Source organism: Calliopsis andreniformis, chromosome 8, assembly GCF_051401765.1.
Source record: "Calliopsis andreniformis isolate RMS-2024a chromosome 8, iyCalAndr_principal, whole genome shotgun sequence".
Lineage (NCBI taxonomy): Eukaryota > Metazoa > Arthropoda > Insecta > Hymenoptera > Andrenidae > Calliopsis > Calliopsis andreniformis.
This window is the reverse complement of record NC_135069.1, coordinates 877,265-890,102: the sequence shown is the minus strand read 5'-3', so window position 1 is coordinate 890,102 and position 12,838 is coordinate 877,265. Positions and strand designations below refer to the sequence as shown.

Here is a 12,838-nt window from a genome sequence, read left to right as displayed (position 1 = left end):
GCTGCGCGCGTTGTCGCGGTAAAACGATCGGACTGAAACGCTGTTTTCGGCTGGCAGTCCCACGAGCTTCGATCTTTCTTTTTTGGTTGCTGGTCAGTTTAATGAAAACCCACGATTATCCTATTAATCTTGAGCGTTTTGCAGCGCGTTGCTGCTTGCAGAGACAACCCACGGTTCAATTAATCACAAGGATGTCACAAACATTTTCACGTGGCGTTTTATAGTTTCAGCTCGTCCTCGATATTTATGAAACAAAAATGATGCGGAGCCAAATCGAGCACTCCCTCACTGGATCTCGCTTTCGTTTTCCTTCTTGCGCAAGATTATTGGCTGGTGGCGATTTATAGGTTCGATTTACGATCGATTCGAACGCTGAGCGTAGGGAGTGCGGTGAAAAATGCTAGATATTCGAAATATTTCTGACGTTTTCGACTCTACTGTTTTCGATATTCTTATTCGTTTCGGCACGGGCGTATCGTAAATCTGTCAGTGTTCGCGTCAACTTCGTCCGACAACTGTCACAGAAAATTCAATTTACTCAAGGAAAAATTGGAAATATTCCTTCATGATGTTTTCTGTCAAGTATCCTCATTTCCGGACGATGAACAGCGAACAGTAGGTGGTAGGAATTGCAACGGAAAGGCGATTCCCTCCAAGCTTAAGGGCGCTCCTCTTCGATCTTTCATAGAAAAACATTAGCGATCTACTTGCTCCACTTGGAAATTGAGGTCGAAAAATAGTTTCAGACCTAACATCGCGTGCACAAGTGTCGTTAAATCCCTTACGGAACGAACAAAATTTGATGACAAGGGACGTGTCTACGGCTTTGCTTTCTATCCAGGATTAATCTGAAAATTGTTTTTACCCGACGAAGGTTTTCCTTCGGAAATATCACTTTGCACACGCACATACCATTCGGTTTTTCAGATTTCTTTTAACCGGTAGCATTTCGTCCCTCTATTCACTCCAATTCCGTACACAGGTTTGTCATTATTCGATGAAAAGAATGCTTGCAAAATCAAAGACGAAAATCACTGGCAGGGAAATACACCTGCTGGTTTCAGAACCATTTCCGAGCTGCTTCTCTGTTCTAATTGAAAAGACACTCTTTCGAATAAAAAATAGTGCTTTACATATTTTTGGATCGATCGAGACCGCAAAGGTTTCTGAACTTTCGAGCGTCTCGCGTCTCGTCGACGAGAAACTGAGGATCTTGGTCCGCGAAAGGGATGCGAACGCGACGACGGACTCTGCGAAACTGAGGTATGTACGTCGTTTTAACGAGCGCGTAGGTGCAGAGGCACGTTGGTGCCGACCACTGGGCTACGCTTCCTTTCAGATTTCCTCCATTTCTCCTACCTTTTCGAGCCCATATCTTTTTGAATTTTACTATGCGTCAAAGGGAACATTCCTCGTCAGATGAATTCGCCCATTTATCCATGTGACACTGGTTGCTTAGACTTGGGGTTACGTTTTATTCCTACCGTTCTCTGCTCCCTCACATTTTTCTTTTGTTAAGCAAATGCTTGCGCATACGTACATGTGTCGATGTTGGACGTAAAACATTCCATATTTCTCCACGTTTCTTTTACGATACAGATCCATAAAGTTTAAAGTTTAGTCAACCTACGTACACGTACTTGTTTTCGTCAATAAATTTCGTTATTCTGCCAGAATTAAGTTCCAATCTCATATTTTACGAGTTGTCGCGTGTTTATGAGGACAAGGTACACCCCTTGGGTAGATCTTGATCATTTCGTAGAAACGTAATTTTTCGTCGAATGAAAGGCAATGAATAAAACGCTAGCGGATATTTTCACTGAATCGTGGACAGACGTTGGTGTTTGTGATTAACACGGGACAGGGGAAAGTAGGATTTTCATGGACTTGATCGATAATTCCTAAACTCGCCCCTATGCTGGCTGACATAGCCGTTCCCAGCTACCAAAATCTTCCGAAAATAAAAGATTTCGTGCAGGGAGTATTAAATTCCGAACGGGGAATACCTTTCAGCAATCTTGCGGTTTTCTCTAGCATTTCTCCGCGACGATAGAAATTCTGGTGTTCTAGGGGTGTGGAGATTTTGCCCCTTTACGATTCCTCCTGTATCCATTCGATCACGCCTTCATTTATCATCTCTGCCTTCGATAAATCGTTTTTAGAGTCAGTTTCTTGTCACCACCACGTGTTTATCTTGTCACTCGCAGTTCATGAAAAAGCTATGATTTATTTTCCTACCACCTTTGACCAACGCATAGGAATGTATCTTTTCCAATGTTAATTAAGTTCTTTTTGTACTCCACCGATCCGGGGTAAAGCGCATTTTCACATTGTGCTTGCATAACTAATAATATTTTTGAGAACGATGGCGTATAGATTATATATTAATTATAGTATGACGTCAGTCCCAAAAACGTAGAGTCGTCAGTAACTTAATGAGCAAAAGTCTTTTATCGCAATTAAGGTTTTTGAAAGAAGAAAAAGTTTCGTCTGAGAACGAAATAAATGCAAACGAAGGGGTCGATCGATCCTCGCTTCTCCACACAAGTAGTCACAATGTTTTAGTTTAGATCGTTGTACGAGAGCCGACTCGTTGCGAAAAAGTCCACGCGTGTCGATGATTAATGAGATCAAAGCAAACGGTTGTCGTTTAATGTGTACCCACTTTATGCGAACATACGACAACCTGTGAGCGTTGCAACAAATTGAGATCACTCTTCAGCCGTTCAGTACACGTATTTTCTTTTGGTTCGTTCAGCTTCTACTTTTTTCAAAAATAGATACTTTTTTCTATTGCCAACGAAAAAATGTTACATGTACGCGGGATAACAATCGATTCGCCACTGATCGATAAAACGTTCTCATTGGATGAAAATATTTTTCCACGTGCAACTGGTTCTTTGAACCCGAGCACAGAAACGTTTTAGCATTGGTGACTTGAATAATACGGCGAAAGAGTCGATGTAGCTTTTAAATGCAAATATAGGTCAGAGCGCAATTGGAGCGGTTGTTTCTTAAAAGGAGTGCGAAGTTTCTTTTACGAGAGCTTTGAGCGAAGCTAAATTTAACGGATCCCCACAATTCATATGTTTAGCGTGTAATTTCATGAGTAAATTACATTTACTTTTTCCTTTTTTATTTAATCATCTTAAAAGGGTATGCAATTTATGAGCCTTTTATAAAAATTGCTCAATTCAGTACTCAACAAACAGTGTAGTGAAATTTTTATAAATTCTACGTATATGTGTCTTTTGCAATATAGCTAGAATAACAGCTTCAACAGTGAAACCTAATACTAGTGACATCTACCGTTTGTTGTCTGCAAATCTGACTTGCTATCTGCAGTGTGACTGTGCATGAAATAAGAATGCACCGCTATGAGTAGCGAGAATTCAAATCAAAATACCGACACGAAATTAAATACAGGGTGCCCTGATAAATTATTAACAAATCGACAGAAGCATATGCAGGAACTCGACCACCATGCTAAGTGGACAATTTGACCATAGGTCATTCTGGACAACTGCTGAGTTTAACTCATATTTCAAATTGAAACCTTACCTATGCTTCTTCGATGATTATATTGACAAGAGATAGGTAATTTAAAAAAAATTCTTATTCTTGATAAAAATATCGTATAAAATTAATGTTCTTTTATTGCTAGCAAATATTCTTATGTGTACAATGGAAGATGTTGCTAATTATCACAGCTGTATAACAGTACTTTAAGTGGTAAAACGTTAACTACATGATTGACATGAGCTTGAATCGAAACTAATCACCGCAATTCTAATACTATATCACGATTTCTGCTATTCTTTATACACACATCATACCTACATTATCGTACGCATTTGATGGAAAAATATTTTAAGAGATTTTAAATAAATTTTACTACTTTTTCTGCTCTATAACGTTCAATTACTATATCCGTGTATCGTTTTTAAATACATAAAATTTTTCTTTTATTCTATAATATTCTCTCTAGAGTCTGATTTCATATAGGTGACGAGGCACTTGATAATCATTCAAATTATAGAAATCTTTTAAAAACATATTTACAAATAATTTAAACGATACTGTTCCTTTTATAGAGATACGATCTTTTTATAATTACTTTCGCGATATTTTTCGTTCTTTTACTGACAACAAGAAAATATGTAATAAGAATTCGGAAATACGTGAATACTATATGTTTTTGAACTTTGAACGATATCTGTTTATCCGACGATTATACTGGTCATAATACCCTTTCGTGGAAATATTAGTGGTTTTGTAATTAAAATTAGAAATTGATCAGTCGTTGACACTGGTCATTTCTCCGTTGTCGGTTCTTGTTAATAATCCTTGAGTCTCTTCTCCTTTGAAGTTATCCCGAATGAATATGAACAAACTGATCGCAATGATTAAGATACCAATAGCGCCAATTCCATAACAGGTTACGCTACCTAACGACTCCAGTATTATGATCAATTTGATTTTGCTAGCATAATCGGCAGTTAAATAAGCTTCTTGCGTAAACCACAGCATTGGTATAAATGTTCTCTTTACGTTTTTAAACATCCTGGACAGACAATTATTGACGTATTGATTTAAACTTAAAATTCATTCGATAATACCTTGTATACTTATTAGGAAACTAAGTAACTTACGACATAGCACTATCGGGTTCAACCAAAAGATTCAGCTGCAATTGAGCAGCTACTCGTAGCGGAACTCCAGTTCTCTACAAATGTTAAAGCAGATAAATAACGTTTGTATCATCGCATTTGCTAACTGTTATTCATTATTTTGTGACGCTTACTGGTTCTAGGGATATCGAGAGCTCGTGTTTCTCTTTATCTGGATGCATTCCATCAATATTTTCTGTATAGCTTTTATCCGCTAAATAAAAGTGTGGAAAACTAATGAAAGCCGGCGCACCCCACTTGCATAACGAAATGTTTAAAGCTCCAGATGGTATGCATTCATCCTGGCAGTAACATTTTCGTGATGGTACATTTTCACCATTATCGAGTGTCCTATAATCGCTAACATACTTAATGCCTGATATTCCTTCGTGTACTGTCGTGTTCCCTTTTACAGCTGTCATACTCCTACCAAGAAAATTCAAAAATGAAACGTACAAATTTGTTATATTTTTATTTTACTTTATTATACTTTTCTCCTTTTTTTCCTAAGTTTTCTTACGTGCAAATGTCGGACACAAAGAAGGAAACAGTCTCGTTATCAGGCAATGGTGGCCACAAATCACCATTTGTTCCTTTCACTATACCACATTCTCCTGGATAGTAACTGACTGTACTGTCATAATTCCATTTTTTGACTTCTCCCAAATTAAGAATGTTGTCTGTACCAGTGAACATGTTAAATGTTCCATCGTAACTTGCTGAACCATTTCTCTAAAAATTATAAAAATTATAATTTTTTAAAACTACATGTGACATTTTGTTCTTTTTCATATTTTCTTCTTCACAAAAGAGGTTACCTCAAAGAACCAAGCAAATCTGGTCATTGGTATTTTTGTAAGTTTCATTTTTCTAGCAATATCCAGCATGGTATCATTGAAACCTTCAAAGAGTAGTTCATTGATAGTTTTGGTGATTATTAGTTTTTCTCCAATTACTTTCATAACTCTGTCTGCTATATCACGAACAATTTTTGGTCTATATTTTAATGTATATGCAACACTCTGAAAAGCAATAAAGAAAAACATTATACTATATTTCAAGTCATGTATCTGAAATAGATAGTGCAAGATAATACTTACAACAGCTACTGGGTTTAAATTAGTGACTTTATCTGATAAGTCACCCACTGACATAGGTCTGTCAAAGTGCCATATCCTTTTCCTTTGAAATGTTACAGTATTGTTATCATTCCATTGTTGATTTTCCTTATAATCAATTTCTCTATAATTAAAAAGTTTCATTTATGACAGTGTCCACAGATATTTTGGTACTTACTAAAGTTAATTTAATACCTGAATACGTAAGGACCCATTTCCACAAATTTTGGTTTTGTCCCATTAATTTTTGTAAATTCTTCTGGATTGGTCAAATTAAACATGTATAATTTTAAATACATGGGAATAGGTGTCTTTTCCCAAAGTTCATGATTCATAGATGTTGGTGTCAAAGATAATTGCTATGAAAATATGTTATACAAAAATGTGTGATTACAAATAGGAATCGCAAGTAATTGTTTTTATACTTACATTATCTAGAATGGTTATATATAATAAGTTCCAAAGGATTCCTGTAGTTATTCCCAAAATTGCTAGCACTAGGCCTATGATGAATATAATGATACATTTTCTTGATAATTTTACCATCTTATTCTATAGTTTTGATCTGAAAAATATAAAAATGACAAACATTTTTTACATTAATGCATATAACAATTGATAAATTGTAAAAATATGCTCTTAACCAAAAGCATGCATTAAAGTTTTATAGTCATACTTGGCAATATTGGTTAAACAATAGCATCTAGAGAATGTAATAAGATTGTGACTGTCACAAAGTTGGCAATTCTCTGTCTTCATTATCATGTTCTAAGCAAGATGTAGCTATGTACCAAAATGAATGTTTTATCAGAGTCACGTGATTTCCTAATTTATTAAGTTTCTCACGAATGCATTCTGTAGTCTTACCAATGCATCGTGTGGAAAGTTAAGCACGGAATATCCAGTAGAGACACGCATAAGATTAGATTATTAGCTTGATCAAGTTTTAGCACGCAATCCATTTCTTCTCTTCAAGATCGAAGACATAGATTTTCGTACGATTAGTCATAAATCTCACGATAAATACTTATTTAACACGTTCAAAACAAAAGAAATCAAGATACTGTTTAGTTATCTTTCAATTTATTATAATATATAACAGATTTGTCAGGCACAACCGATGTCAGTATTGCGAGAAAATCTATAATAGACGAAATGTGTTTATGATTAATTTGAAGAATACGAAAGGAAAAAGTAATTAAATGGAAAGAAGTACGGCTTACGAGTGCTTTCTACGAGTGATAAATACAGAGATATCAACTGCGCATGGTATATGTAGGTTCATATATGTATGAACAGGCGGGAATGTTTGAAAACTTCATTATTCTATCGTAGGATCACATTTCATTCTACTGTATTAAGTGAAAGGAAAACTATGCTTTCCTAGACAACTACCAAAAGAAAAAACTATGAGCCATTTTCTATTTTTTTTTTTTCATTATTATTATTATTATTATTCTTGGTATGTAAATAATAAATTATAATCTAAGATTCGTGACGCGATAATAAATGACGTTATTATTTTAATATGTAATATCTATTTACTTCTATTGCATCGTCGCGATCGAAGGTCAATGAGCTGCTCAGTCATCAATCAAGGAGTATAAAATATTATCGAATACTATGTTACGGTTATAATCTTCTGTACTGAGTTATGCAAGAAGAGAGTTTATTAAGTTATCGTAGATCAGAAAACGACAACGTTCATATAATAGATTAAAATTCCATAAAAATTATATCTGGAATATTTGCAGGTTTTTCGAATATAAGTTCAGGAGTGATAACCGCATTGTTTGTTTTGAAATCATAAATTATTAATTAAATATTTTTGTCTTTCAGATGTTTTCAGTAACTAATGATAAATATTCTGTAGGAATTTAAGTGAAACTGATTTGATAATGGACGTAGACGATAAAATGTGTGTAATATCCTTTCCTAAATGAAATATTTCATTTGCATTCGTGTTGTAAATGTATTTCTCTTTGACTGCCTGTTGAATACGGACAATGACGAGTCACCAAAATACTGTGCACGATTAATTTGTACGGTATTCTTTGCGTATCATTATAAGCATATATCTTATATTTTTTTCCGGAAATAAATGCATCGTTTATTCTGACGACACTTGACGCATTTCTGAATCAGCATGTGTGACCATCTATCGAACAAAAAAGTGAGAAATCGATGATTTCATCGCTTCTATGTATGTACATAATACCTACATCTCATGATTAATCGTGTACGAAGCAGTTATTAACAGTAACATCCTTTAATTTGCGATTCTCATTTACCATTATATTCCTTTTTCGATTTTCATCATCTTTATCAGCAAAAAATTAACAAAAGACAGTTAATATTATGCACTATGTCGTAAATATGTACTTTAAGCCAATAATTTTGAATAACTAAATTCATTAACGTATATAATTATAGTAATAATGTTTTATCAGAGTGGTATTAAAACGAAATGAATATTCGAGCAAAGTACACACACGTGTAAACTTGGTGAAAGTTGAGAGGAAAGTCGGTGTATGGGATAACTTCGAGTAGGAATCTTTAAAACTGGAAAGAAAGTACATCCTATCTGAGAGATAGAGGAGTCAACGACTCTTGAAAGAATTTACAATCGTACGCTAAATAACATAAGAATACTATGTAGAATAAGCGGGAATCTTAATGAGATCGTCTTTGCAAAGTCTCAGCCGGTTAATTATATTACAAAAAATTAGGAACACGCGTATAGGTATCAATCGTAGTAGAAACTCGATTAATCGAAGTTGGCACGTGTAAGTCTACTCATGTAATTTTAATTACGAACCTGTAGGGTATCGGTTGCAGAAAGCTTCCTGTTAAGAGCTGACGATGGCTATATTCGGCGTTGTTACACGTTACCACTGGTCATAGACCGTTGGCGTCGTTAAAATGCACAGAGACGTCCTGTCAACGTCCAATGGTAACATGCACACGAGTGATTACGCGACGACTGGCCTGCGCGAACCTTTGGTCGGCCTGGTCGGCCAATTCGCGGACTGCTAGAGCAAGATCAAATGAGAAATCGTTCAGAGTGGAAGGATGGATGGCGAAATAACGCCTCTTTTCGATTCATTAATGCGATCCCGCGATTCCTGTTTTTTCGTTTGATTGATGAGCGCTCTTGCAGATTGACAGATAAGGAAGTTAACAAAAGGAGACTCTTTTATATTAGTTGCAATCGTTGTAAAATTTTATTTTTTTCTGAGGTTTTATCGTAACGAAAAATGTTACACGATTGAGCAATCCGTGCGTACAAATTTTAAAAAGATGGTACAAGAGACAAATACTTAATTGGACCCTCATTATCAATCTTTGGTAACAGTTACACATATAATCTGTGCGTGAAACGTATGCAAACAAATTTATGATGTGACGTTAGGAAAAATAAATATTTAATTCCATGATGTTGGTGACAATAAAAGATTAAGTTACCAAGGTGTTATTTGATAACTTAAGTTATCGCAATACCATTTGTATTATTCATATCTTCTTGTAGCTGCGTACGATCCCGTATTCTCGCACACATTAGACTATATTCTAATACACCGATTCGAACATTCATCTCAGAAATCTCACTTTTCATTTTGGTAATTGTTTTTTTTATATTTACGAGTGGCGCTGTGGAGTAATTATTAATATATTTAATCATTACGTTATTCGTATATTATGAGATATCGTATAATACATACTTCCATCAGTCATGCTTGATCCCCTCTCATCCATTTCTTTTTTCACCTGTTCCAGTTCTTCTGATAATTTATTAAAGACTCTTGTCCTTTCTGTCACACCGCCGCTAACATCGCGATACTGTTCTTTCACTTTCGATAATTCGTCTTGAAGACCTTGATACTCTTTCAAAATAGGCTCCAGCTGTCTGTTTAAATACGATTCTCTAGTTTTTATTTTATCTAAAGTATTTGCTATGTCAATATGTAATTTGTCCAATTGACTTTTGGTTCCAGTAAGATTTGTTGTTATGTTTCCACAGAGTTGCTTCATTTGCTCTATATGCGATCTCCAGTCTCTCGAATCTAAGGCGAATTTTTAGTTACAGTTTTTTCTCGCAAATTCATTTTTTTAAATATTTATTTAGCAATTTCTACCTGTTTTAACAGTAACTTTCAATTGAGGTAAAACTCTTTCCAACTCCAATTGCCATTCTTCCCTGTTTGTCTTAGATTCCAAAATATCATCTGGTTTTTGGGTTTCTTTCTAAAAAGAATTAACAATTATTTACATATATAATTTCCACATTGTATGAATCTATACATATGTGCAATGTTTACTCACAAAGTTCTGTCCATAAAGTTTTGTAATATCATCAACATGTAAAATATCTTCATCATCTTCATCATACTCAGCCATCATTTCTTCTTCTACTTTTTCTAAAATTAATTCTGCATCATCATCCTCTATATCTGGTTCATTATTTGGTTCATCAGGTGGTATTTCTACCCTAAAAATGTTAACTCCCTTAAGACATTAGATTACATTCTTAATGCTATTGTTAAGCTTCATTTAAGAAATTTACTTTTTCCACTGAAATTTTTGGTACTTCAATGCTTCATCTGCTAAGTTATCCAAAACATAAATAGCATGTTCTCCACTACCTTGCTTCAGTTTATTGGGTGGGAATTCTACTTGTACATTAATCTCTCTTAAATGATCTAATATTAATGCTATTGTAGAATTAGGATCATCTGATTCTTGTGGAGGCTCAAAATTTTTCCCACATTTTCTGATTAGCCACGCAGCTAGAGATGTGAAAGTATAAAACTGTTCTCCTGGATTGGTTTGCGTTACAAAATAGTTTCTACATTTTAAAGGAATACACATTCATTATATGCTTATAGAATATGAAATCAAAAGTCCTATATGCAATTGCTGTAATTACCTATTTATAGCTTTTATTTTAAACTCTGATAGAAATTCAGTATCATAATTTAATAATTTCAACTTTTCTAGTAAATCTTCCATTCTAATATACATAATGTAAGAAGCAGATGGAGAAGATCCATCCTCTATAACAACCTTTGGAGTGTCTCGAAACATTTCTGTAATTATAATTTTACATTACAATCGCGAGTGCTTGTGCAGATAACAGATTAAAAAGTATGTGTTAATCGTATTGTTGCTCATGAAACATTATATTTTTACCTCTTAATCTATATTATCTGTGGAGAAGATATCTACATACAACGTATATACAATATACCTATATTTATTGATAAAACACAAGGTAGTTTTTTAAGTGATTATTACAAATGTTCATTTTAATCATAGAAATTCCATAATTTGACGACGTCGATCTTTCTGATCGCGTAACAACATATATGTGTAAACATTACAGTAAAATTATTGTCCTCGATAACTAGGGATATTTTATCGTTCGTAAAAAAGGTGCTACTTCACAGCAGTGTCACTGTATGACCAACTTCAGGAGTTGGCAGTGCTGAGTTGTTCATTTTGTTGATTTTGACGCACGGTCATATTCAGTTTTCTGTTAGATTTATTGAAATTTCTACGTGCGAAGCATTTCCAGTGTGCTGATCCATAAGGAAAATATTTATGAACTATCAGGACCGATCCTAATGCAATCTAACGTCCACTTATACTAACAGATCATTAGAATGGGTTTAATATCCGAACCGCTGTTGTTCGTAGTAGCCTTAATCGATACTGGTTCAGTACTTTTCCTTCTGGTGTATTTCGTATCCTTTTTGTTTCGTAGTTAAATCTGAACTTACCACGTCCTTATTTAATAATATCATGCAACAGCAATCAAATTCTGCATTCAGTACTGTTAGAAAAAAAATGTGGTTACGAATTTTGGTGATGCACCATTCCTTTATTTTTTTTTTGTATTACTAGAATAAATAATAATACCGGTACATTTAATCTCTCTTTTTTTTTACAGTAGATTGTAATTACTTTCCTTATCTGGATCATGTAGGTGATAACTTTATCAGACTTAGAATGTGATTATTTAAATGCCCAACAATGTTGTTCAAAGTTAAACACGGTAAATTACTTGTGCTTTTGCTATTTAAATTCATATGTATGACTGCATGGTAGATGAACAATAATATTTTACAGTGGGTGGCACCAAAGCTTATAGCACACTCATTCTTAGAGTTTCTATTGTTAACACATGGGCAATTGATATTGTTCTTGGTAAATCTACCAATGACACTATGGTTACTCTATGAATACTTTGGAGTACCTAGTGGTAACATGGGAGTTTATGATCCTACAGAGATTCATAATTATAGACAACTAAAGAAGCATACAAGAGATTGTATGATTTATCTTGGATATTATCTTATATTCTTTTTTATTTATCTTTATTGGTAAGTGCACTTTAAGCCAAGGAAAAGATAAATGAACATTGCTGTTATCCTCCTTCATTTTTCAGCATGATCATTGCGTTATTGAAAGGAGACCCAATAAATAGACATGAAGCAGATTTGGTGGAATCTTAAGTGCATAATAATAGTTATACTATTTAAATTTTGTACTCCATTGTTTTTTACCAGTCGTATTTGATCATTTATTTATTTGTATGTTGTTAATACTAAATGAAATTTTGTTAAAACATACAAGAGGACTCATATTTTTCAATCATATTTGTCTTCAACTATTATGATACTTCTGAAGAACTGATATCCCCTGAACATAATACTCATGGTATTATTATGTAGAGACTTCTATGTCAATTCAGTTGTAATTAGTTATACATATATATTATAAATAACAAGTACAAGAGTACTATTTCACCTAAGTGAAATAGGAATTGTAATAACGTGAATTAAAGAATAACGTGATAATAATAGTTGAATAGAGGTTGGAAAGCAAAATTAAATTTTGTTATATTTACTCTTTAAATACTGTTTTAAATATTGCAGCATCATTCAAGTGTAATGTAAAGTATTCAATGGATCGTTTATCCATTGAGCGTTAAATCAAATTGAGTCGAGCTTAATAGTCGCGGCACAACAAGATTGCATCGATTTAATG

The 12,838-nt window shown here is 34.0% G+C and overlaps 3 protein-coding genes across 6 annotated transcripts; 1 reads left to right on the top strand and 2 right to left on the bottom strand.

Annotated features, from left to right (window-relative positions):
• Positions 1 to 3,631: 3,631 nt before the first annotated feature.
• On the bottom strand, positions 3,632 to 8,714 carry LOC143182448 (protein croquemort). Of its 4 annotated transcripts, XM_076383438.1 has the most exons (10): positions 6,656 to 7,065; positions 6,465 to 6,571; positions 6,218 to 6,353; positions 5,984 to 6,147; positions 5,771 to 5,912; positions 5,489 to 5,692; positions 5,191 to 5,402; positions 4,805 to 5,096; positions 4,653 to 4,726; positions 3,632 to 4,564 (listed from the first exon to the last, which is right to left on the bottom strand). In XM_076383438.1, exons 3-10 carry the CDS (start codon positions 6,332 to 6,334, stop codon positions 4,297 to 4,299), a joined length of 1,473 nt encoding a protein of 490 aa, XP_076239553.1. In that variant the 5' UTR covers positions 6,335 to 6,353; positions 6,465 to 6,571; positions 6,656 to 7,065; the 3' UTR covers positions 3,632 to 4,296. The 4 variants fall into 4 exon arrangements, with proteins under 4 accessions (XP_076239553.1, XP_076239554.1, XP_076239552.1 ...); XM_076383439.1 differs by lacking the exons at positions 6,465 to 6,571; positions 6,656 to 7,065 and adding an exon at positions 8,607 to 8,714; XM_076383437.1 differs by lacking the exon at positions 6,465 to 6,571 and having other exon boundaries at positions 6,656 to 7,064.
• Positions 8,715 to 8,990: 276 nt separating this feature from the next.
• Ift57 (intraflagellar transport 57) lies at positions 8,991 to 11,182 on the bottom strand. The gene is made up of 7 exons (XM_076383515.1): positions 10,979 to 11,182; positions 10,716 to 10,875; positions 10,353 to 10,634; positions 10,112 to 10,277; positions 9,925 to 10,033; positions 9,511 to 9,852; positions 8,991 to 9,439 (listed from the first exon to the last, which is right to left on the bottom strand). The coding sequence occupies exons 2-7, from the start codon at positions 10,871 to 10,873 to the stop codon at positions 9,273 to 9,275; spliced, it is 1,224 nt and encodes a 407-aa protein (XP_076239630.1). The 5' UTR covers positions 10,874 to 10,875; positions 10,979 to 11,182; the 3' UTR covers positions 8,991 to 9,272.
• A 117-nt stretch (positions 11,183 to 11,299) lies between these two features.
• Positions 11,300 to 12,706, top strand: Cnir (cornichon-like protein). The gene is made up of 4 exons (XM_076383533.1): positions 11,300 to 11,532; positions 11,775 to 11,843; positions 11,918 to 12,171; positions 12,237 to 12,706. The coding sequence occupies exons 1-4, from the start codon at positions 11,452 to 11,454 to the stop codon at positions 12,301 to 12,303; spliced, it is 471 nt and encodes a 156-aa protein (XP_076239648.1). The 5' UTR covers positions 11,300 to 11,451; the 3' UTR covers positions 12,304 to 12,706.
• Positions 12,707 to 12,838: the final 132 nt, after the last annotated feature.

Bases quoted from the DNA above. Each gene is read 5' to 3' on its own strand.
- LOC143182448 (XM_076383439.1), bottom strand. From the start codon at position 6,334: ATGGTAAAATTATCAAGAAAATGTATCATTATATTCATCATAGGCCTA. The intron at 5,693-5,770 runs GTAAGTATTATC...ATTGCTTTTCAG, and splicing joins ATTTAAACCCAGTAGCTGTT to AGTGTTGCATATACATTAAA. The intron at 4,565-4,652 runs GTAAGTTACTTA...TTGTCTGTCCAG, and splicing joins GAACCCGATAGTGCTATGTC to GATGTTTAAAAACGTAAAGA.
- Ift57 (XM_076383515.1), bottom strand. From the start codon at position 10,873: ATGTTTCGAGACACTCCAAAGGTTGTTATAGAGGATGGATCTTCTCCA. The intron at 10,635-10,715 runs GTAATTACAGCA...TTTAAAATGTAG, and splicing joins AAAATAAAAGCTATAAATAG to AAACTATTTTGTAACGCAAA. The intron at 9,853-9,924 runs GTAGAAATTGCT...AATTCGCCTTAG, and splicing joins GAAAGTTACTGTTAAAACAG to ATTCGAGAGACTGGAGATCG.
- Cnir (XM_076383533.1), top strand. From the start codon at position 11,452: ATGGGTTTAATATCCGAACCGCTGTTGTTCGTAGTAGCCTTAATCGAT. The intron at 11,533-11,774 runs GTATCCTTTTTG...TGGATCATGTAG, and splicing joins TTTTCCTTCTGGTGTATTTC to GTGATAACTTTATCAGACTT. The intron at 12,172-12,236 runs GTAAGTGCACTT...TTCATTTTTCAG, and splicing joins TTTTTTATTTATCTTTATTG to CATGATCATTGCGTTATTGA.